We start from the raw sequence: 24342 nt of genomic DNA, 5'->3' as shown, positions 1-24342 counted from the left end.
GTCGCCACGCTCTCATCCGTCCGGCCAGAAGGCACGAGCGCAGCGGTTTGGTGCCGTCGCTTAAATGAATACCCCGCTGGCTCCGCCGCCCGAGGGGAGTTTTGTGCAGTGTTTTTTCGGGTTTTTGTTTGTTTGTTTTTGTTTTCCCCGAAGAACAATGGGCAAAAGTGGGCATACAGTGCAAGACTTCAGGGAGTTGGGATCACAGGGAACCAACGTGCAAATCATTTGGTCATGCCCTAAAGAAGACCTAGAGCCAAGCGTCCTATAAATCCGTATTTGTCTATTTCTTCCTCCCGTCCTTATGGGCATTTTGTAAATAGGATGCTTTATGGATTCAGCACGCTTCCTCCTGGCGGCTACGGGCATACATTTAGGTAAGTTGACCCAGTTTCTCGTTGCAGGTCATAGAATCAGAGGGTTGTAGAGCTGGAAGGGACCTCGAGGGTCATCTAGCTCAACCCCCTGCCATGCAGGAATCTCCATGACAGATGGGCAACCAACCTCTGCTTAAAAACCGTTCCACTGTCGAACCACTCTTACTGTCAGAGGTTTTTATTTCATGCTTCATGCATCTCTTTCTCCTTCCCCGTCCTCCTCTTTCCTTTCTCTCCATACTGACTTGCCATTCACTTGTTTATTTCCTTCTTTTCCTATTTATACTGTTCACTAAGGAGAGTTCGTTGAACATACTTCTAAGAAAACATGCTCGTGCTTCCAATGGGCGCATTTGCCAAGCCATGACAAGTCAGCAGAATAAGGCTGGGACTGAGAGAAAGTTCCATTAAAATGGGTGGGAACTCCAGGTGAGCAAGCATAGAATTGGTTTGCACCAGTATGGAAAAGCTGTGGCACAAGTTTGGGAAAATCCTAAGGGACTCCACTGCAGTGAAAATTCTGGATCTCATCTAGATTCTCCAGAACTTTGCAATTATAACCCACGGGGCAAGCCCCCTGACATTTCAAGGGACAGAAGTCACACAACTGCTTCCTACACACTATATATTTAAAGCACATGCAAAGCACATTCTCCACCACCAAAGAATTCTGGGCACTGTAGTTTAGCCCTCACAGAATTACAATTTGCAGTAACCCTTAACAAACTACAGTGCCCAGAATTCGAGGTGGGGAGGGAAGCTGTGTTTCGAATGTGCTTTAAAGGTATGCTTTAGTATAAACACAGAAGAAGCTGCCGCTGCTACCGTCGCTTTTCCTCGAGCTGCAGCCAGCGCGGGTGCCGTGAGTGTGCGTCGCTTTTCCCCCAGACGGGTCCGTTCAGTGCGCCTGCGCGAGGCGCTGTGTATCCCCTCTTCCTCAAGCGAGAGCTGCTGCTGCTGCACGGCGAGCGCTAAGGTGAAGGCGGTGGCGGTGGCGGAGAAAGCGGCGCTTTTAAGGGAGCTCGAAGTGGTGTGCGTGGTTCTTTCCGCCCACCTCCCTATTCTATCTGCACAGCAAACTTGTGACGTAGGTCAGGCTGAGAGGCAGTGACTGGTCCCCAAGCTTAATAACTGAGTGGAGAATTTGAAGCTCTGAAGTTGCCCCGGCCCTCTTGGAGACACACACGCTCCTTTGAATTGCACTTCCATCCTGCGAAGTGCCCAGGTCCTGGCTTGCTAGTTTTCACAGCCATGGTGGCAACGGAAGAGAAGAAGCCGGATTCAGAATCAGCCAAAACACAACCAACACCCTCCTCTTCAACCAATCAGGGCAAGCCTGCCCCTGCAAAACCAAACTATGCCCTGAAGTTCACTCTGGCAGGACACACAAAAGCTGTCTCATCCGTGAAATTCAGTCCCAATGGAGAGTGGCTGGCTAGTTCTTCGGCTGATACGCTTATAAAAATCTGGGGCGCCTATGACGGCAAATTTGAGAAAACCATACCTGGCCACAAGCTGGAAATCTCTGATGTCGCTTGGTCATCTGATTCAAGCCTCCTTGTATCTGCCTCAGATGACAAAACTCTCAAAATTTGGGATGTGAGCTCAGGGAAATGCTTGAAAACCCTGCAGGGGCACAGCAACTATGCCTTCTGCTGCAATTTCAACCCACAGTCCAACCTCATTGTCTCAGGGTCGTTTGATGAGAGTGTGAGGATATGGGAAGTCAAAACCGGGAAGTGCCTAAAAACCCTGCCAGCCCATTCTGACCCGGTTTCAGCGGTGCATTTTAACCGTGATGGCTCCCTGATAGTGTCCAGCAGCTATGATGGCCTCTGCCGAATCTGGGATACAGCATCAGGACAGTGTTTGAAAACACTGATCGATGATGACAACCCCCCTGTGTCTTTTGTGAAGTTCTCTCCCAATGGCAAATATATTCTAGCTGCGACGTTGGACAACACTCTTAAGCTTTGGGACTACAGCAAAGGGAAGTGCCTAAAGACCTACACAGGCCATAAGACCGAGAAGTATTGCATCTTTGCCAACTTCTCCGTTACTGGTGGAAAGTGGATCGTGTCTGGTTCAGAGGACAACCTGGTTTACATTTGGAACCTACAAACAAAAGAGATTGTACAGAAGCTGCAAGGGCATACAGATGTTGTGATCTCTACAGCTTGCCATCCAACGGAGAACATCATTGCCTCAGCAGCTCTAGAAAACGACAAAACAATTAAACTTTGGAAGAGTGACTGTTAAAATGCTTCCAGCATCACTTCAGAGACTGCTGGGGGATGTCTGTGATTGTGTTTTTTGAAGACCCATTTTCCAGGAATCAAAGCAACCTGAGAAGATTATGTCTCCTAGTCTTGGCCCAAAGAACTTCTCTCTTTGGCTTGTCTCCAAACTGGGCAAATATAGCTTTTTTTGTGTGGGGGGGGGGATAATAAAAAGGTTCTGTTTTATTTGATGAATTGGCAGCTTTTCTACTGGGAAGCCATTAACTATTCTCTCCTTGGAGAATAAGATGGCATCCTCATTGCTTGGAGGGAACTCTGTCTCCTAACAGCAACCACCGCCAAGTCATAAACTTAGAAAGAATCTGGATAGGTGAACATTTTTAAAGAAAAAAAAAGATCCAGGCAGGTAGGCCGTAGTACATAAAACTTAAAATAGATGGCTCATTACTAAAGGCAATTTTTTAAACGTGACCAAACAAGTGTTCTTTTGCCTTGCGCCTCTTCTCATTTCCCACCCATCCAAATTTCCAGAACTTGGGATTAAATCACCCTTTCTTTGTCCTTCTGTGTAATGCACCATTCATCATGCTCTCCAATAGATGCTAAAAGGTAAAGGGACCCCTGACCATTAGGTCCAGTCGTGACCGACTCTGGGGTTGCGCGCTCATCTCGCATTATTGGCCGAGGGAGCCGGCGTATAGCTGCTACTTGACAGTAAAAGTCTTTTCACTCTTTTCACCCCACCCCAAATTATCTGTTCAACCTCTGTCCTACAGAGTCCTTGCTTGTGGCTTTTTGTTTGTTTTTACTTAAAAAAATATTCTGGCAAATTTCACAAAGTCTGTACAGTTATTTCAATGTAAAAAACAAAACAAAAACACTTTTTTCTTTTCTTGGAAACCTCACTGTATGAGCTTGTATTTGCTAATGGTATGGCTTTATTCTACCCCCCCCTCCACATTGGTATATTCCTTTTCTACCTGTTCTTCCCTCTCCTTTGTGCTTATCAATATTTTATACATCAAACCTGGTCACCATATGCACAAGGACAAAAGAAAGAAAAGAAAACCTGCACAAAAAGGTTCATGACGGTTCTTTGAGGCAGGTAGGGAAGGATTATTTGCATATCCTGATAATGGTGAAAAATGCAACACCCCTTCTTTCTGCCTGTCACTGGTTCTTCCCGTTTGCATCAAACCAAAAGAAATACCCCCAACCGAAGGCGATTTTTGACACCTGGAAGCTACACAAACATAACCAGATATGAGGAGGAAAAGTAATAAAGGTCTACTTTGTAGAGTTGACAAGCATAGTTGTGGGAATGAGGGTCAGGGAACGAAGAAGCCTGGCTAAAATTCGGTAAAGCACAAAATGTAAGCACAGGTGTGGAGGGATTATAAAGCTAGGATGCTTCAAGAAAGCATGGTAACAACTGGCCAAGTTTTTCTATGGGTAGCTTTCCTTTTAAAAGAGTTGCCAGGGATACAAATAATAATGTTTCTTATAGTGGCAGCATAGGGGAACTGTCCTAAACACCAACCAAATCTGACTGGTGCACTGTGGGCATAGTCATATAAAAGTTTAGCAGTATAGATAGAGGTAACCAGTACATGCATGGATGTTTTAGGACTAATGCTGTGACTACTCTTGTCCTATTCCTTGAGGGTGGTGGGGTTTTTTTGTTTACCGTTTTCATCATTCTATTTTATGGAAAGCAATAAAAGACCATTTAAAAGTCAGATCAAATGTATTTTAACGTTTCTCCTGAAGGACAAAAGCCTAGTCTTGTTGAATCATGGTTATGAACTGTATAGACTAGATTGGCACTCTGAAACCATGAAATTCCCTGTGAAGATCTTCACAAACAGAAGCAGCTTCAGTGTTCTGTTAAATATCTAAGGTTTCAAGGGTGGGTTCAAATACTAGTGCAAGTAGTTAGATACTGCTGCGACGGGAAGGTAAACGGTGTTTCCGTGCGCTCTGGATTCCATCACAGTCCTCCGTGCACCAGAAGCGGTTTAGCCATGACCCAGAAAGCTGTCTGTGGACAAACGTCAGTTCCCTTGGCCTGAAAGCAATATGAACACTGCAACCCCATAGTCGCCTTTGACTGGACTTAACTGTCCAGGGGTCATTTACCTTCCCCTCGCATGCTACAATTAGAAAGTCAAACTGTTATGCATTCTGTTTCTGTTCCAGTTCAGGTTCTTTTAACATTTCCTCATCTCTCCAGTTTGGTCACAAGAGGGCAACTTAATTTTAAAAGGCATGGTGTGGTGACTGTTTCAACCCCTTTGAAAATGGTCCAGATACATTTCACGAGGTGTTGTACTTGTGATGCACTTGCTATAAAACACAGCAATAAATAGTGAAGGGAAAATGTTTATTTTTAAGCACAGAGTTAAAGACCTGCACAACATACTTCTAGTACAATAGAAGTACAGTAGTTGTAACAAAGGCAGTGTAAGAACAATTAGAAAGGACACACACTGCCTTCTTTATGTATGCCACTTATTTTGTATTTGTATGCAAGATGCGGTGAAACTCTGATGAGAATTAAAATAGAGTAATAGCAAAATGAAAAGGAGGGCTGTGCAGGAAGCGACTCTTACGGGCACACTTTTATTCCAGGGCGGCAGATTTTGAAAGCCGAGACCCTTTGACGGATTGAAAGAACAAAAACGCATTATGAAATTATGCGTAATGAATTGGAAAAAAGAATTGTTCTTTCTGTTGGGGATAATTCGGAATGAAATTTCCATGTGTCAAAAAAGCTTATTTATGTATGCCACTACTGCGGCCTGTGTTTTGTTAGCCCCCAAATGGAAAACGAGCAAGGTACTGTAGCAGTGATTTTAGATTGATGCTGGCAAACCGCATCAGATAAAAGCTAGCTATCAAAACCCTCAGCTATCAAACACAACGTACAGTGCTGGCAAACCTTCCTGTACGTCAGTATGCACAAACACGCATCCACAAGTTGGGTCAGGGGGACATTAGAGGGCAGCAGGTCACTACTGGGCTGGCCAGAGTTGGGAGGATCCTGATGGAACCGGTTAGAGTAGGTTAGAACAGGGGAGGCTGGTCCAAGCCTGAAGGGTCAGACCCAGGTTAGGAGGAAGACAATGGGAAAATGGCAGAGTGGTGGAAAAACCCCAAGAGTCACAAGATTGAGAGGAGGGGGATGTTTAAGGAGTAGGCATGTGACAGGGCGAGGTCTGAGAAGTATGTGAGGACCAGGCACTTCCTCTATGGCGGAGTTTTGGGGTGTTGGCAGGATGTGACCTATGCAAGGACACCACCTCTTTTGGAGTTGACCACTTGTCATTGGATGAAGGATGCACCTCTAGTTAATCATTGACAGTTCTGAAACTTTACAATAAAAGGGGGTGCCTGCTTTCATTCTGGGCGACCTTCCGGATCCACATTCTGTCTCCCGCTGTGTTCTTTGTTGCGATCTCCCCACATCTGGTGACCCCGACGTGATAACGATCTGGCAATCATCCCTTCTCATACGAGACTGGAATAGTCTTTGAGCTCTCAGCATTCGTGCTTCTCGTGAGTATGGGGTTTTCGATGTCAACTCCAATTAAGCATGCAGAGGAGTTGAATCAGGTTTTGAAAAATTTTAGTCAGACAGAAACTGCAACTTTGCAGGAATTGGAACAATTAGTTCAGGAAATTTGGATACAATGTCCGTGGTATAGTGAAAAAGGGTCTCTGGACTTACGTGTCTGGGACAAAATAGGAAAGCAACTGCTTTCCCCGCCACGTGCACCCGTTGCGTTAATCGCAATCTGGAAGAAGTGTCGAGATGCAATTGAAATGTTGGGGGTTCAAGGGAAGTATGACAAGGCGCCACCTCAATCTGAATTTCAGCTCTCGGGGGAGTTTCCTGACCTCCCGTCAGCTTCAAAGGCGATGGCTCCGTCATTGTCTTTGCAAGCTCACAACCTGTCTGTCGCCTCTTCCTTGCCCCATGAAAAGGCTGGGAGGAAGGCTTTCAGAATGGGTTTCTTAAAGGGACAGCTGAAGGGAATGCTAGCTGGGGAGGAATTAGAGGCAGGGCTGCTTTTGCTGCTGCTTTGTTTTTGCTTCTTTCTCCTCCTCTTTTTGCTCTACCATTCTCTCTCCTGCTGCCACCATTTGCCACCCTCTGGATGGCTTGGTCACGGAGGGCAGTGTAGCGGGGATGGTGGAGCTGGAAGGTTTTTTGATGGCTTTCTTTTCATCCTCCTTGTGTCCCTGATGGGTTTGTTTTTTGCTATTGCCACTGCTGTGGGTCTCGCACGGCTCCTGCTGCTTCTCCTGCTGCTGCTCCTCGTGCCTTTCGCCATCTTGGCGGGAGCAGCAGAATCCTCCGCCACCTCAACAACTTGCAACTTGCAACTTGCAGGGACAAGTGCTGGCCTCCCTCCTCCTCCTGCGGTCGCTGCTCAGGTGGCATGCGAAGACGTAGAGAGGTGGTGGATGTGGACACACTGTCATGAGTGGCTTACATTTTTATGGACATGGGTTTCTTGCATCCTGTTCAACCACTGACAAAGCAGATTTAATAATGTGTTTATACACTGTAGGTCAGTTCTCTGAGCCGGAGTTCAGTATATTTTTGGGAACTGTTCCTCATGGCTATAGAGATTCATCTTCCACTTGCATGACTGGGGCAATGCTTGCTCTGGGGTTAACATGGTTATCAGTTTCATTTGGTTATCCCCCCACAGTAATTTTCAGAGTCCATTTAATGTGCTGGTTTTTGTGATTGAATGGTTTGTGGTAACAGCCCTTTGATAACTACCGTAGTACAGGAAATGGAGGCGCACAGTAAATCCTAGTAGCCTCCTTTCCTTGCCTAAGCTGTTGTGTGTCATCTTCCTTGCAGCTGCTGTAATGCTTCTGCTGCCTGTTTCTCTCCACGCTCTCAATGGAGCTGGGGTGCAAGCTCAGGCAACACCTTTTTGCAGTCAGACACCTCAATTAGTTGTCTGATTCTTTCAACTCTCTGATTTGAAAGTGATGCAGACTTCCACAGGTTTTAGTTGTTGTTTTTATTATAAATTCTTTCCCTTCATTTTCAAATGCATGGTTGCCCTATACCCATTTATGTATTAATAGTTTTAGATTTGGTTAAAGAATGGGGAATGCTGGAAAACTCATTGTTTACATTTGTTTTCAAGAACCACCCAATTCATTGCCAGTAGCCCAACTCCAGAGGATTTCACTGCTTGCATTAAAATGAGTCTTCAATTGTAGAATTGGTAGCTGATTTTTGCTGTGTACTTTATTTCCCATTTATAGGTGTGAGCATGGGAGTCTTACCTCTTCTCTATGTAGTCTAGTTAAATCTGATTTCTATCTTTGTGTAAGAAATTTATTTCTGATTACTCTTCATAGAATTTTTCCTTTTCAGACTCTGGCTAAAATTCATTTTCAGAAGAATACTGTATTTGATAAATTAATGTTTTTCCCCTCCAAAATTTAATTCTTTCTTTTAGCACTGGGTGAGCTGGGTGAATATCTGGAGAGGTGTTTAAATCCTACTTCTCTGTGTGTGAGCGTTGGCTCATTGTTTTCCTTTCACAGATTTGTCCTCTGCACATGCTCAAGCAACCACCAATTAACTGTGATTTTTTCTCTGAAGGAAGTTCCAGGAACAAGCTTGTTTGATTAATAATATTCCTTACTTACAGGAGTCATTGTCTCTTGATTTAAAGTATTTTTATCTCATGAAGGCAGGATATTTCTGTTTCAGTTTATCCTTTGGATAATTTCTGGAGATTCCTTTCCCAATAGTACAGCATTAGAGTTTTATTTTTCTCTTAAATGTTAGATTCTTGGACCTTTTTGTGATTTTTTGAACCTCCTTGTAAGAATAAATCAAAAATCCCTTGATAACCTCAAACAGAATGCAAAATGGTTATATTTGGCTAGATTTGGCTTATAAATATGCTCACTCCTTTTAAAATCCAGGAGTGAATCATCAAAATTAAATTACCTCTTAATTGGCAGCTGATTTTTTAGGTTTGTGTCTCATTTGCAGGTTTGGAGAGGCAAACCTTGCTTTAAATCAATCCACATTTGGTTACATATTTTCTCTCCATGCTAACTTTTATTGTTCTTTTTAAAGGGTTCAGTGCAAATCATTACCCTTTGTTTATTTTCTTCTTCAGAGATCTCCAGTGATGTATTAATAATGTTTAGCTACCCATAGAGATTGATATCTCTTGATGTAAAGTTTTGATAGATCTAGATTTAGTTAATGTTATTCTTCTTCTAAAGAATGAGAGAGTATGGTCAGTCTCTCCATGTCATTGCAAGCGTCTTTGCAGATCCACGCTTGCTTACCTTTAAGCAGGATATTACAATTATTGCAGTTCCACACATGTCAGCTTTCAAACAAAAATAAAAAAGGAGGAATACCTATAGGATTGTATGGTGATGGTTAAAGTATTATTAAATTAGATTAGATTAAATTAAAATCATTTAATTACTTAATTATTCTTAAATATTATTTCAAATTTATTTCAAATCATTTGTCCACACCTGTAGATGACCATTCTGGCCAAAGGACAAGTTATCCTCAGCCAATGGTCAGCTATACGCTTTTGCCTAATCTGTCTTGGGTAGGACCCGCCCCTTTTTTGACATGGGGGCGTGGCTGCGCAAGTGTGCTTTCTCCAGCAGGAAATTTAATTTGGCTTCCAGCTCGGTCTGTGGAAAGATGGCTTGGTGCCAAGGACTGCAGATGCTGAATCCACTGCCAGACTTCGCAGTGCTCTGGATCCGGGACTCACCACTGAGAGACCGCAATCGAGTTCCGCTTCAACATCACCAAGTGACCTGGGGAATGGTTAAATCGCTGTCCGCATAAGCTGTCATTTCACTGAGAGCACATAACATGGACCTTACACCAAAAAACCATTTACTTGCAGTATTTTCCTGCCTCGCTGCAAATTCTGTGAGGCCAATAGACCACAGCTATGCACGCTTCCGGTAATGGACACTATGGACTCTGACCAAAGTTTCAAGGCAAGCACCTTCCCTTTGCTAGGGAATGCAAGTTACTTAGCTCAGTGTTTGTAGGAGACATTTTCCCTCCGTTGAGGGTGAAGTTACATTGTTGCAGTTTGAAAAGAAACCATACGTTTTGGAGCCCTCGCTTTGAGAGACTGAACACTTTCTTTTGCACTATTAGTTACAGTGTTTGTTTGTATTTTTGCTACGAAGGTATATACAAAGGTTGTATAAAGTTATTTATATAAGTTATTCATATAACAAAGTTTACAATGTTGCAATGCACTGGTTACTTTTGACAGGTTGCACCCGTAAAGCAACTGTCTGTGCACAAGAGTTGTTCCCATTCAGGTTTAAGAGTATTTCTGCCCTGCTCATACACTCTTCACATTTTAAGAAAAGAAAAGGTGAGATGTAGCAGTGATTTTAGATTGATGCTGGCAAACCGCATCAGATAAAAGCTAGCTATCAAAACCCTCAGCTATCAAACACAACGTACAGTGCTGGCAAACCTTCCTGTACGTCAGTATGCACAAACACGCATCCACAAGTTGGGTCAGGGGGACATTAGAGGGCAGCAGGTCACTACTGGGCTGGCCAGAGTTGGGAGGATCCTGATGGAACCGGTTAGAGTAGGTTAGAACAGGGGAGGCTGGTCCAAGCCTGAAGGGTCAGACCCAGGTTAGGAGGAAGACAATGGGAAAATGGCAGAGTGGTGGAAAAACCCCAAGAGTCACAAGATTGAGAGGAGGGGGATGTTTAAGGAGTAGGCATGTGACAGGGCGAGGTCTGAGAAGTATGTGAGGACCAGGCACTTCCTCTATGGCGGAGTTTTGGGGTGTTGGCAGGATGTGACCTATGCAAGGACACCACCTCTTTTGGAGTTGACCACTTGTCATTGGATGAAGGATGCACCTCTAGTTAATCATTGACAGTTCTGAAACTTTACAATAAAAGGGGGTGCCTGCTTTCATTCTGGGCGACCTTCCGGATCCACATTCTGTCTCCCGCTGTGTTCTTTGTTGCGATCTCCCCACAGGTACGAACTAAGAAGAATAGCAACTCAAATTGACAGAATACGCGCAGCTCACAGACTTAATATATAGAACAAGAAAAGAACGACATACGTTTAGAGAAGATTGGAAAACGTTTATTGAATATATGGGAAATAACAGTGTATAGCTGAAAACGCTGGCAGCATTAAGATAAATTCAACAGTGTAAATAAGTATTGATGGATGTAATAATGGAGTACTGAATGGTATAGCTTTTGTAAAATATGCAGCGATTTATGATATGTAAAATGAGTTATGGAAAGTGAAGAAGGGAAGTCATTGGTATCTTAAGGATGTAAAAATGAGTACTTTAAATTGTAAAACAGAAAATTAAATTCTATCTATCTATCTATCTATCTATCTATCTATCTATCTATCTATCTATCTATCTATCTATCTATCTATCTATCTATCTGCCTCCAGTTCCCCTCAGTGGAGAGGTTATGGGAGTCCACCGCTTGGAGCGCAGACTCGAAGGCCTCTTTCCCAGCCTTAGTTCCCGCCTCCTGGGTGACTGTGGAGCCGCCGGCCAGCTTCGTCCCCTGGCGGGGCGGGCTTCGGGTTCCGCTTCCCAGGCCGCGCAGCAAGAGGAGGAGCTCCTCCTCCTCCTCCTCTTTTCGCCAAGCGGGAGGCGCCGGGCGCGCGTCTCCAAAGCCGGCTGGTTTATAAAGGAGCCGCGGAGGGCAACCCGAGGGGTCCGGTGCAGGCGATGCGGGCGAGTCGGTGGCGAGGCGCAGCTGCTGGAGGTAAGGCGGCGAGGTTGGCGTCCTTCAGCAACAGGCGCCCACGTGGCGCACGAACCGGCCGAGCCGGGCGCCCCTTGGAGAGCAGCTGCTTGGAGCGTGCGCCCAGGCCGGGCGCGCATTTTCCGCCCGTGCGTAATCCCGCCTCGGCGCCTGGGAAGCCCCCGAGCCCTTGCACCTCTCCGCCTTGCAAGGCCACAAAACTTGCGTGGTGCCCTTGCTTTGGCAGCAGCAGCAGCAGGCGTCTCATTTTAGGGGATGCAACTTAATTTTCTGCAAATTTCTCCGGTGACGGGTCTTAAAAATGTGGTTTTGGGTGTGAGGAATTCACACCTGCTGTTATTTTGGAGGCTGGACAGCAGTTAGCTTGGTAAGTCTGCATTTGATGAAGATGCACATAAAGTGCTTTAGGAAAACCAAGGGATTTCAGTTTGACCACCTGACAATGCCAGGTAATGCTAAACAATTATAATGTTAAAAAATGATATTAAATATATATCCGCAAGCACTCGGCAATCATTTTTAATGATTTCTATGTCCAACCAGATGCCTATGGAAAGTTGGGCATGAGAGTGATAAATACAGGAGATCACTGAAAATTGGGTGTGTCTTCTTTCTTACTTACATGGGCAAGAAGTGCTTTTCACTAGCTCAAATCCACCCATAGATAGATTCCATATCCTTTTGGTTTTGGTAGTTCATTGAGATTAGTAAGATTCCCATTCTCTAAAGAGATTGCTGAGTTGTTTTTCTGTTGGAATGGCAGCAATTTCTGAACCTGGGAGAGAGGCTAGAAATCAATTTTTGTGTGACAGTATAAGTGGTTTATTTGTTAATAATAAAAAACAATAACTAATTGATTAACCAAAGTGGTTAATTCACTACATGAACTTCCCCTTTTCATCCAGACATTGGGCACTCCAGTCCTGGCTCTGGACTGATGGTGTTGATGGGGATAAAGTTTTTTAAAAATATTGAATGCTTAAGGATTGTACAACCATCTTTTATGTACAGTATGTTGTTGTTGTTTAGTCATTTAGTCGTGTCCGACTCTTCGTGACCCCATATATATACAGTACAGTATATATATATATATATATATATATATATATATATATATATATATATATGAACTGTTCTCCGCTGTGGCGTTACTGGAAAGGATGTTCAAGTTTTATTCTTTTGTTTTGCAGGCTCACTTTGGTAAGGGTTGAGAACAGTTGATACATGAAAATGTTCCCCATTGCACTTTTGCTTTTAATATGGCTTTGTCTGAATCCTTTGATTCTGGCAATTCTTGCAGACCCAGCATGACTACCTAGTACTTGTGTTTAAGTAGGTTGCATTAGGAATTAGAAGGATTGGGGGAAACACATGGTATTATAGGATAAAGTTACTGCAGCACAGTTTAGTGTGTGCTAAAGCTTCCCTTTTATAGTGTGCTTTTTTGTCTGTACTGGTCCTCATCTACTAGATTGTTTATTTAATAAAGGGATCGTACATTCTCACAGCCTTCTCCTGGTCCCTGAATCTCAATGTATTTTTAAACTATCATATCCATGCATATTATAATTTGTACAGTGGTACCTCTGGTCGCGGACACGATCTGTTCCAGGGTGCTGTTCGCACCCCGAAAAGTCCGCAACCAGAGTGGCGCTTCTGCGCACGCACAATAGCGCAATAGAGTGCTTCTGTGCATACGCGAAGCGCGCAGAACGCTTCTGCGCATGTGCGTGCGGCGAAACCCGGAAGTAAACACTTCCAGGTTTGCTGCGTTCGCAAGCTGAAAAGACGCAACCTAAAGCGGACACAACATGAGGTATGACTGTATAATTATGGTACGTACACACACTCATGACAGGCCTAGACATATGGGGATGACAACTGGATAAGGTTTTGAGTGTGTATGTGTGACACTGGTGGGTTGCTGTTATTGGTAAGATTCTTAACCCTCAGCAAGGTGTTGTTGTCCCCCTGCCTCCTGTTATGGAGGAATATTGGCCCACAGTGTAATATGTCATGTGTTGTTTTTCACCTGAGGTTGTGTTTACCTAATTTTAAGACCTGCTAAGGAACAGGTTTATTGTTATTATGTCCTGATGTGTAAAACTACAGAATTCAAAAAGGGTGTACTTTATTTTTCTCATAACTGTAAGTCTAAAAGCTAAAACTATATCATATTCAAGTCTTGTTTTATGTTTGTTAATCCTTTTGTTCAATGTTGTTCGCTATAATTGTTTCAATGTGCAGGCACAATCATTTTCTTCTTTCCACCCTTTTAGGGGTACCCATCACATCTCCCTGTGGGCTGCAGCAAACCTGATGATTTAGAGCCACCACAAAACCACTGGGAAACATGAAAACGAACCCCGTCATCCAAGCTGCCATTGACCTCACAGCAGGGGCTGTAGGTAAGTCTGAAGAAATCCTATTTTCGCAAGATCCTTTAGAAACTGATAGCCCTTCTCCGGGTGACAGAAATGCAGGTCCTTAAAAGTGCTGAAGGAGATAACTTGTTGACTCCACCATGCATTACCAGCTTCTGTTGTGTTGCTTTCCTTCAGTGAAATCTTGGCTATTGCTGAAAGGTAAAACTGTAAACGTGTCTGTCTTAATAATTTTCCAGCTGTGGCTCTGAATTCATTTAGTGTTAGCTTTCACAAACATTTCAAAATACGTCACAAATAAAAGTTGAGCAATAAAGGCAACCAGAGACAAGATAAAGTTGTTTTCTGTGTTTCACGTTATTGAACCAATACAGGGTTAGTACACCAGTCCTGCTATTAGTCTGCAGTCAAATATTCCAAGAGTACTACTGTGCAAATAGCATCTTACTGTTTTTTTATTTCATCAGGCTGTGTTTTATTTTATATAAAAGTGTTTTATTTTATATAAAAGTTTCTCCCACTGCCTGCCCACTGTAATTGCAGGCATCTCCAAACAGGAACCCAGTTGAGTGCCAGACTAGGAGCTGCAAGACCCAGGTTCAAATCCTCACTAAGTCATGGAGCTTATTAGGTGATGTTGAGTTACTGTCAGCCTAACCCCCTTCACAGTGCTGTGGTGAGGATAAAATAAATCAGTTTTTTTAAAGGTAATAGCATTATTTCAAAAGAACAGCTGTCTAATTTTTCTTTGAAAGTTAGCGTAAATATCAAACCTGCTGATGTTGTCTAAGAATACTTTGACCAATAATTGGCAGCAATTGGGGGAGCCTGGTTTCATGGGCCAGGAGTGAAGCCAGCACTATTTTCCTCCAAATTCAGCCACTTCAGGCCTTTGGCCTTAGGGAGACAGTGCCTCCACAATATAGGTCTCTAGGCATTTTGCACCAATGTGTTTGCACTGCACACTGGGAGGGGGGATGAGAAAAGTCAGGCTATTGCTGCCCACTCTTTTTGCAAACACTGTTCAGAAGAAACATCATATAGTATCAGGTTTTTATTATATTACATTTCTTACACGTGCCCCATTGTTCTGCCAAAGGGGCTCAGGGCCTCATAGTGAGGCTATCCCATCCCTCTCCCCCACCCCCTGACAATGCTAAAGTACAGTAGTTCAGAGAGGATGTGGCTATTTAACTACAATGGAACCTTGGTTCCCAAATGCCTCCGTTGTACGTTTCAGTTCTCAATGGGCGACAACCCAGAAATAAATGCTTCCATTTCCGAATGTTTTTCGGAACCTGAATGTGTGATGCGGCTTCCACTGAGTGCAAGAAGATCTTGCAACCCATAGTAAGCCGTGCCTCAGTTTTCAAATGTTCCAGAAGCCGAAAAGGCTTCCGGAACGGATTTCATTCGAGAACCGAGGTACCACTGCACTGTTGGACTCAAGTCATTCTGGCTCTTGATATTACAGTTTTGCAGCACGTGCATTTGTACTGAAAGGAAATTAATTGGTAGTATTCTGTGGAATTAAGTAGTGCAGTGCCTATTCATTCTAGCAGTTGCTACTTTTAAGCATGCCACATCCCTTTTTCTCAATCATAATTTTAGCTCTCTCAGAAACTTATTGCATTTTGCTTTATTTGCTTTGTTTCATTTTTTTTATAAAAAAACTGCCCTTCCTCTGTTAAGATTCCAGTATGGTTTACGAAATATAGCTGAAACAATATATTACTTAAGGAAAGTTATTTAAAACCTTAATCCATATTTTAATAAGGGGCATTGGTGAGTGAAGAGATTAAATTTGTGCTGTCGCAGAGAGACTTCTCACGTTTGCAAACGATTGTTGGTTTTTTGTGTGTAGGAGGCACTGCCTGCGTGATTACTGGCCAGCCATTCGATACCGCCAAGGTGAAAATGCAGACATTCCCTGCCATGTACCAAGGGCTTGTGCACTGTTTTGTGAAGACTTACAAGCAAGTGGGGTTTCGAGGCTTCTACAAGGGCACCACCCCGGCTCTGGTTGCTAACATTGCCGAAAACGCGGTGCTCTTCATGTGTTACGGCTTTTGCCAAAACATTGTGAGGAGAATCGTTGGACTAGACAGGAAAGCAGAGTTGAGGTTGGTGACTGACTTCCCTCTTCCCTCATACCATTCTTGTCACTAGGAGATGCTAAAAATAAGTATCCAAACAGGCAGGGCTAGGAGCACAGTCCTTTTACGAGCTGCACAATGCATGGCTTGATTATTTTATTGTATTTTTTATTTTTAAACTTACTAGCTGCTTGACACCTGAAGGTCTCCAAGCAACTTGGAGAAAAACATACAATGCATAAGGGAAAGGGGGCGGGAGTCATATAACATGTTAATATTTTATATAGCAGAACATTTATGGAAAAACGAAAGCAACATCAACATACAGCATGTGAAGAAATATATTAGCTGTATGTGATTCTATTCTCAAACATGTTTAACAGAGAAAGGAAGATTAAGGGAGAGAGGATGTAAATGAAATTTTAAGATAATTGGGTTGTATCCAATGTTTGTCAGAATGGACCCACTGAAACTAATGGAAATGACTAATTTTGGTCCATTAATTTTAGTGAATCTGTTTTGAGTCTTGGTTGGACTCGCCCCATTGTAGCTTTATGGAATAAGTTGCTTCTTGTGGCTGGGAAATTCCTTAGAAGTTTGCTAGAGGAGTTTGATAGGAAAGGCATCAACTTCAGTTATACCATATCCTGCCTGACAGCTGGGCTGGACTACAGTGGTGCCTCACTAGACAAATTTAATTTAATCCTGCGAGTAGCTTCGTATAGCGAAAAATTCGTTTTGCGAAGCGGCTTCCATAGGAATGCATTGAAGTGCGGTTTCCCATAGGGTGCCTCACAAGAGGGGGGGGATTTTGTCTTGCGAGGCACCCTATGGGACGAAAAAGAATCGTCTTGCGAAGCGCACCATAGGAAACTTCGTCTTGCGAGTCTCCATTGAAGTCGCAAAACGCTTTCGTTTTGCGAGGTTCTCGTCTTGTGAGGCATTCGTCTAGCGAGGTACCACTGTACTTGATTCAGTAACATCTCTTCTTACACTGATTCTGCATTGGAAGCCAGATGCCCTGATCCTTGTACTACCAGTGTCCCCTGCTTCTGTGTGTGGGACCACTCTGTTGTTATAAGGTGCTCCTCTGCAGGGAGAACTGGAACTCTGCACGGCCACCGTTGTGATGCAAGTCAAGGCTTCTGACTCCCATGTGCCAAATACAATTTGTCTTTCTTGCAGTGACCTTCACAATGCTGCTGCTGGCTCCTTTGCTTCTGCCTTTGCCACCTTGGTCCTCTGCCCCACAGAACTTGTGAAGTGTCGCCTGCAGACCATGTACGAAATGCAGTTATCTGGGAAGATCGTGCACGGACAGAAGTAAGTGTTGTTTAGAATAGGGGTCGGTAACCTAAGGCCCATAGGCCATAAGTGATACTGGCCCATGGACCCCCAGCTGCCCGCTTGGTCTGCTCCCGTGCACCACGCTAAACCGGCCTGGAACAGAGCGGGGACTGCCTTCCGCAATGCTGGCCGGCTTCCCATTGGCTGCAGGAAGCTCCTTCAGCCAATGGGAAGCTGCATGCGCCTCCTCCGTGCCGGAAATAGTGCTTGCACGCGCACTCTGGCCCACCGCGGCGTCTGCAGGACTGTGAACTGGCCCAAGCCACAACTTTGCCGCCCCCTGGTTTAGAAGCTCCTGTCCAGAACAATGCTTTGTGCTGTACGCAACAAAATCTATTAAGTGCACATGCCCCAAAGCCATTAATAGTAATACTTAACATTTCCGCACACTCCTTTTGAGCATTCAGATTCTTTCACATGCGTTGCCCTTACAACTATGTCAGTATTCTCATCCCTCTCATGTTGCAGATGGGTAGGTTCAAGATATGTGTGGCTACTTGCCTAGCAGGTTCGCTGGAGAGGCTAGATTAAACCAGAGACATACTGTTTTGTAGTTCTGTTTCTTAGCCAGCAGGCTACACCATAGCTGCCAAGTATCCCGTATCCGCCTGGAAAACCCCTTTTTTCTTACTGTTTCCCGGCGGTCTCCCGTTTGGTGATATATCCCGGCATTCTCCCTTAAATTTGCTTCTTCCCGGCGGCCATTTTTCTGGTGCCGCTTTGCCCTTCTATGGGCACCAGAAAATGGCACCGCCGGCGCCGGAAGTTGCTTCCGCGCATGACCGAAAGTTGCGTGACGCGACTTCCGGTGGCGCTTCGCCCTTCTATGGGCATCAGAAAATGGCGACGCCGGAAGTCGCTTTTACGTGTTTCCAGTCATGCGCGGAAGCGACTTCTGGCGCTGGCACCGCCATTTTCTGATGCCCATAGAAGGGCGAAGCGCCACCGGAAGTTGCGTCACGCAACTTCCGATCATGCGCGCGCTGCCGATCCCGGATCTTTACGACCCGGACTTGGCAGCTATGGGCTACACCTGTTCTGACAGTTAATCCTTTGTACTGCTTGTAGAGATGTTGTTGCAAGCTGCTACTTCCGTTGGGCCTGCCTCAAAGACTCTTGTTGGTTCTTTCCCCTCTTAATATCCAGCCTTGCATATGCTTTGGCCCAATTCATCTCAGGTCTTGCATCCGTTGCAGTAGCACTTTTTCCTCAAAGTAGGAGCCTTTTTTCCTCCTGGGTTCTTTTGCAAATACTGTATATGTGAGGGCATAACATTGCTACAATAAACACACACAGAGCAGTCCTGGCTGAGCCGGATAGTCTAAAGGGGTGTTGTAAAACACAGAAGTGTTTTAATAGCAGTGGTAAAGGGAGGGTTTAAATCAAGCGGGTGGCGAACTTATCTCCCCCACCACCCAAGGGCCGACTTTGACGGTTGGAAGAAGCCCTGCATCTCCTCCACTCTGCTCAGCTTCAGTATGTAGATGGAGAGCAGCTTGTCCCAGTTGAGCCCAGCTTGCAAAAGGATAATTGGGAGCTCAGTTTCAGCTCCAATGTTTCCTTGAAAGCAATGACCTCGCCTGCTCCACACCCAGCTCCACCTACGGTGTTGGGTGTGGTTTGAGGAAACAGACATCCAAGCCAAATTGGGACCTGTAACAAGGTCCATGGGCTAGAGATTACTGCCGCCCTTGTTGGGAAGCATCATCCTTCGGATAAAAGGCTGCCATGATTGCTGCCTGAAACAGAGTTTGAATTGCTGCCCACTCAGTCTTAGGGATGAGGCATCTTTGCTGTAGCTGAATTGCAGGCAAAGGCATGGCAGAGAATTAAAGCCCGGAATTCCCCCCTGAGAATCAGAATCAGTTTATTTCAGCTTTAAGCTCATAAAAATACAGAAGCAACCAAGGCACTCGTAATTGAGGTACGATTAATAAAATAAAATATGGATAGAAATAAAATATTAGGAAAATATACAAAATCAGGGATAGGATATAATAAAAGAGTTTCAGTTTTCGTCCAGGAGACCATTACGTCTCTTTATAAGACAGAACAGAAGTTTAAAAAATTTCCACTTGCAAGGTGACAACCAGGTCTGTGTCTTGCAATAAGAAGGCAAGGTGTGCCTCTGCCGGATACCCGACCAGTTTTTGGGCTAGTGGACTCAAGAGATTTCTCTGAGCAGCACTATATAGAGGGCAAGTAAACACTATATGGTGGAGGGATTCAATCGAACGGTTATCGCACGGACACAAAACCAAGGCTTGACCCTTGGAAAATCTATGCAAAAGAACGTTGGAAGGAAAAACATTAAATCGTGCTTTAATAAAAGCAAAACGATGGCTGGCAATAGGGAGAGAAGATAAGGAATTCCCCCCTGGCTGTTTGGCTTCTGCAAAGGCAAGGGCTCAAAAATCTCCTGTATGGGAATGGAACTACCGTATTTTATCACTACATGTCGGCCAGGGATGTGTGTGATATGGTATATATATAGTTGCTGCCTGGCCTGCATGGGCCACATCCCAGTCCAGAAGCAGCAAAAGGCCCTGTGATAAGCTTGGGCAGTTGTGTGTCTGTCTGTCTGTCCCTGCCAAACCGCAAGAGATGGTGATTTCATAAAGATGGAGCTGGTAGCAAGGCTATGCCTGCCAAAAGGTGTGGGGTGGGGTGTTTATTCAGGGATCTCCATGTTTCTATCCTAATTATGGCAAGTTTCTCCCTTCAACAGGAGGCTGTGATTCACTTATGCCTGTAGAGCAGTGTGTCCCAAACGTGTTTCTCCAGCTGTTTTGAGACTGCAACTCCCATCATCCCTAGCTAGCAGGATGATGGGTGTTGTAGTCTAAAAACAGCTGGAGACTCATGTTTGGGAAACCCTGCTGTAGAGCTTGGCCTCAGATGTATCTAGAGATGTATCTAGAGCTCAGACTGTGATCCTTTGGCAACTCGAGACGAAAATTTTCATCTGAGATAACCAGTGATTGGACATTTGCATGTCTAAATCGTACAAAACCACAGATAAAGCTGGACTTGATTCTTGAGGAACGGAAGCCTCCGATTTAATTTTCTGTGATTATTTCGTTATCTCAGCACCTTCTAGGACAGGAGCTTGACGTTCCCAATTGTGCTTCTGCCAGCCTTGTGCTTGTGTATACAAGGCCTTGAGCAAAAGGCACCACTCTTTCAAAAAAACTTTTCACAGAGTTTCCGTTTACGTAACTGTTCCTGACAGTCTTATTCCTTTCTTAGTACAGTTTGGTCAGTAGTGAAAGGTGTTCTGAAAAAGGACGGTCCCATTGGATTCTACCGTGGCTGGTCCAGCACTTTGCTGCGTGAAATCCCAGGCTATTTTTTGTTCTTTGGAGGCTATGAACTGAGCCGAACGTTTTTTGCATTTGGAAGGCCAAAAGAGGAATTAGGTATGTTGTTTGACTTGTTAAGGGTGTTTAAATGAGTCTAACTAGTTCTGATAGAGCAACCTTCCATAGTTTGTTTTTTTTACAGTGTTTCTAATGTTGGGAATGAAACTCTTGCAATCCTTCCATAAACAAATATTAATGAAGTGCATCGACTTGGTTCTGCAGCCAGCCATGTTCTTTCAAAATTCACTGATCGGCAATTGGACGATTTCTTAGGAAACTGGATTACTGGAATATATTTTTACATGCAGCACTAGTGATGGGGTGTTAAGAGGATGCACATCCTACACATATTGTGGTTGTAGAGATGAATCCTACACCTGCTCTTTGACACCACCACATCCTCCTCAGTTATGAATTTGGTCTCACCTGCCCCAAAGCAAGAGCATTTGAGAGAGGCAAGTGTTGTCCTCATTCCCTGAAATACAGCAGACACCACTCATCTCAACAGCTGGCTAGCGGCACACACAGAGGCTCAGCTGAGAGCACATCCCAAGGGAGGCCAAAAGGACAATGAAGTAGGAATGGAAAGACAGGTATCATACGATTAAAATCAACTCCCCATCTGTCCAATCTATATCTGCCTGCTAACCTTCCCTTGGAGATTTAATGCATCTTGTAGTGTTTGTGCATGTCTTTTCCCAGTCCGTGTGTGTGTGTGTGTGTGTGTACAATTAGTTTTTACACTACTAGAGTGAGGGAAATGGATGGATGTTTTGCTTCAGATGCCGAGACGTCTTAGGCCACCTCTGCTTTGTTTTGTAGGTCCTGTGGCACTGATGATCAGCGGCGGTTTTGGTGGCATGTGTCTCTGGATTGCGGTATATCCCATCGACTGCATCAAATCTAGAATTCAGGTTCTTTCCATGGCTGGAAAACAGGCAGGCTTCATGGTAACGTTCACAAGTGTGCTCCGGAAAGAAGGTTAGAAAATGAAACCATAACTAGGGCTATGGGACAGGGAATATCAAGGAATCTATACTGACACAAATTGTGGACTATACCTAGAACTAAATGTCTTCTGATTTGTTTTTATTTATTTATATATTCTCTACTCTCTACTATTTTATTATCTCTGCCTCTAATTCCTGCTAAGGCAGGCATAGGGAAACTCAGCCCTCCAAATGTTTTGGGACTACAGCTCCCATCATTCCTGACCACCGGTCCTGTTAGCTAGGGATGATGGGAGTTGTAGTCCCAAAACATTTGGAGGGCCGAGTTTGCCTATGCCTGTGCTAAGGCAATCATCATCATAAAATGAATTCCATTTTGGTATTAAGCAGTATGGGTTGCATGCAACTAACTTTTACTCAGAGTAGACCCAGTGAAATTAATGGCTACGACTAACATGGGTCCATTAATTTCAATGGATTTACTCTGAATAGCAGTATGTAAGCCCTCTGGTATAGCTAAGGCAGTAGAGCATGAGGCTCTTAATCTCGGGGTCATGGGTAGTTTATACTATTCTAAATATAAATAATGCCATTATTCCACATTTTTTAAAATGCTATAGTTGCACCTAAGCTTTTAAGAAACAGGAGGGAGACTGGTTCCAAGAAACAGCTTTTGTTAACACTTTAACTCTTATTGACAGGTATCTTTGCCTTGTATTCAGGACTGAAACCTACTATGATTCGAGCTTTCCCAGCCAATGGTGCATTGTTCCTTGCCTATGAGTACAGTCGAAAACTGATGATGAACCAGTTAGATGTGTAATATTTTTTATTGTAGACTAATAATTGGAAACCTTTATAGGTCATGAGAGCTGCTGCAAGAACAAAATAATAATAATCATGTTTTAAAGAGTCTGGTTTTATTTTTTAAAGTATCTGATGTTTTAAATAAATATGTTGGGGTTTTTTCCCTAAACTTTTTGTGGTTACTTTGTGGTTCATTGCCTAGACAACTGCAGATAATAAGATCTCTTTAAGAGAGCTTGGATGGTCAACTAATACAAGAGTTATAAAAGCAGTGCTGTGTTTTGTTTTTTTTATTAAAAAAAAGCATGTTAAAGTAACAAATTTAATTCTGTCAGGTTATAACAACTTCTATGCCTTAAGAGCAGAGAAACACCTGTCCAGAATTAATCTGTTGGGAAGCCAAATGACGTTAAGAATTCTGTACAACTGGCTTGGCCAATTTGCTTATGTGACTCACCAGCACTAAAAGGCAAGCAAGGTAAAAGTAAAAAGGTAAAGGACCCCTGGATGGTTAAATCCAGTCAAAGGCGACTATGGGATACTGCGCTCTACTCGCTTTTCAGGCCGAGGGAGCCTGAGCAATGGGAGCTCACCCGATCACATGGATTCAAACTGCCGGCCTTCCAATTGGCAAGCCCAAGAGGCTCAGTGGTTTAGACCACAGCGCCACCCGCGTCCCCATAAACCAGCACTAAACAGTAGCTAATGCATGGAAGCACAAGCTGCCCCGTATATGATAGCACAATGTCACTGCTCTTATGTTGCTGGTGAAATCAAGAAATTGAATCCTGCAGTTAAGTGCAGTAGCTTATATTCACATCTGAGTTTTCTGTATCGCTACAGAGTTTTACACAGCTGTTTTGCTCCGTCTTTTGTGTGCATACTTCTCAGAATATCTCAAAGTAATATTGCCTTTTTCTTTAGGAAAAAACAAAATTACTGGTGTGTAAAAGTGGGAGAGAAGTTTGTCTTTTTAAAGACAGCAAATTTAATATGGCCTAAACTGCTGTGTCTAATCCGCAGGGGTAGGCAACCTAAGGCCTGTGGGCCGAATGCGGCCCAATCGCCTTCTCAATCCGGCCCACGGACGGTCCGAGAATCAGCATGTTTTTACATGAGTAGAATGTGTCCTTTTATTTAAAATGCATCTCTGGGTTATTTGTGGGGCATAAGAATTCGTTCATATTTTTTTTTCAAAATATAGTCCGGCCCCCCACAAGGTCTGAGGGACAGTGGACCGGCCCACAGCTGAAAGATTGCTGACCCCTGGCCTAGGGCTTGCCGATCAGAAGGTTGGCGGTTCGAATCCCCTTGACGGGGTGAGCTCCTGTTGCTCAGTCCCTGCTCCTGCCAACCTAGCAGTTCGAAAGCACATCAAAGTGCAAGTAGATAAATAGGTACCGCTCCGGTGGGAAGGTAAATGGCGTTTCTGTGCACTGCTCTGGTTCGCCAGAAGCGGCTTAGTCATAGTGGCCACGTGACCCGGAAGCTGTACGCCGGCTCCCTCGGCCAGTAAAGCGAGATGAGTGCAGCAACCCCAGAGTCGTCCGCGACTGGACTTAATGGTCATGGGTCCCTTTACGTTTACGCTGCTGTAAACAGTAGCCCACTTAGCAAATTTGAGGAGTTTTTTTGACAGTGCTATCTTTCAGGTCAACTCTAATCCCACGTGAGGTCTAGAATTCAGGAATCTAGTTGAATCCATGAGCCTCTTCAAGGTCTGGGCAGAACATTCCAATTTGACTGCTGTTGCAATGGGTTGGGTAGGATGAGTGGCTTGTATTCTGTGTCATTAAATCAGGGATGAATAACCTCCAGACAAACAATAGCTGCAGAGCCACAACACTAGTCACATTCATTATTGCTGGACTTGTGGGACTTGCAGTTCCAACGTAATCTGGCAGGCCACCATCTCTGCTTTAGAGGTAAACGGTAACCTTTAATAATAACATCACACTGCTGAAGTCA

The 24342-nt window shown here is 44.1% G+C and overlaps 1 protein-coding gene and 1 pseudogene across 5 annotated transcripts; both read left to right on the top strand.

Annotated features, from left to right (window-relative positions):
• The first annotated feature begins 62 nt into the window (after positions 1-62).
• On the top strand, positions 63-22543 carry SLC25A15 (solute carrier family 25 member 15). 4 transcript variants are annotated; one of them, XM_088667170.1, is made up of 8 exons: positions 11300-11428; positions 13708-13836; positions 14356-14488; positions 15677-15935; positions 17094-17231; positions 20505-20674; positions 21440-21598; positions 22269-22543. In XM_088667170.1, the coding sequence occupies exons 4-8, from the start codon at positions 15730-15732 to the stop codon at positions 22388-22390; spliced, it is 795 nt and encodes a 264-aa protein (XP_088523296.1). In that variant the 5' UTR covers positions 11300-11428; positions 13708-13836; positions 14356-14488; positions 15677-15729; the 3' UTR covers positions 22391-22543. The 4 variants fall into 4 exon arrangements, with proteins under 4 accessions (XP_034966106.3, XP_088523296.1, XP_060128367.2 ...); XM_035110215.3 differs by lacking the exons at positions 11300-11428; positions 14356-14488 and adding an exon at positions 63-377; XM_060272384.2 differs by lacking the exon at positions 14356-14488.
• On the top strand, positions 1122-2847 carry LOC118082548 (WD repeat-containing protein 5 pseudogene; annotated as a pseudogene). The gene has a single exon (XR_015949301.1). The product of XR_015949301.1 is annotated as a WD repeat-containing protein 5 pseudogene (transcript).
• Positions 22544-24342: the final 1799 nt, after the last annotated feature.

The sequence above is a fragment of the Zootoca vivipara genome, chromosome 3 (genome assembly GCF_965207765.1).
Source record: "Zootoca vivipara chromosome 3, rZooViv2.hap1.1, whole genome shotgun sequence".
Classification (NCBI taxonomy): Eukaryota; Metazoa; Chordata; class Lepidosauria; order Squamata; family Lacertidae; genus Zootoca; species Zootoca vivipara.
This window is presented reverse-complemented; position numbering and strand designations above follow the sequence as displayed.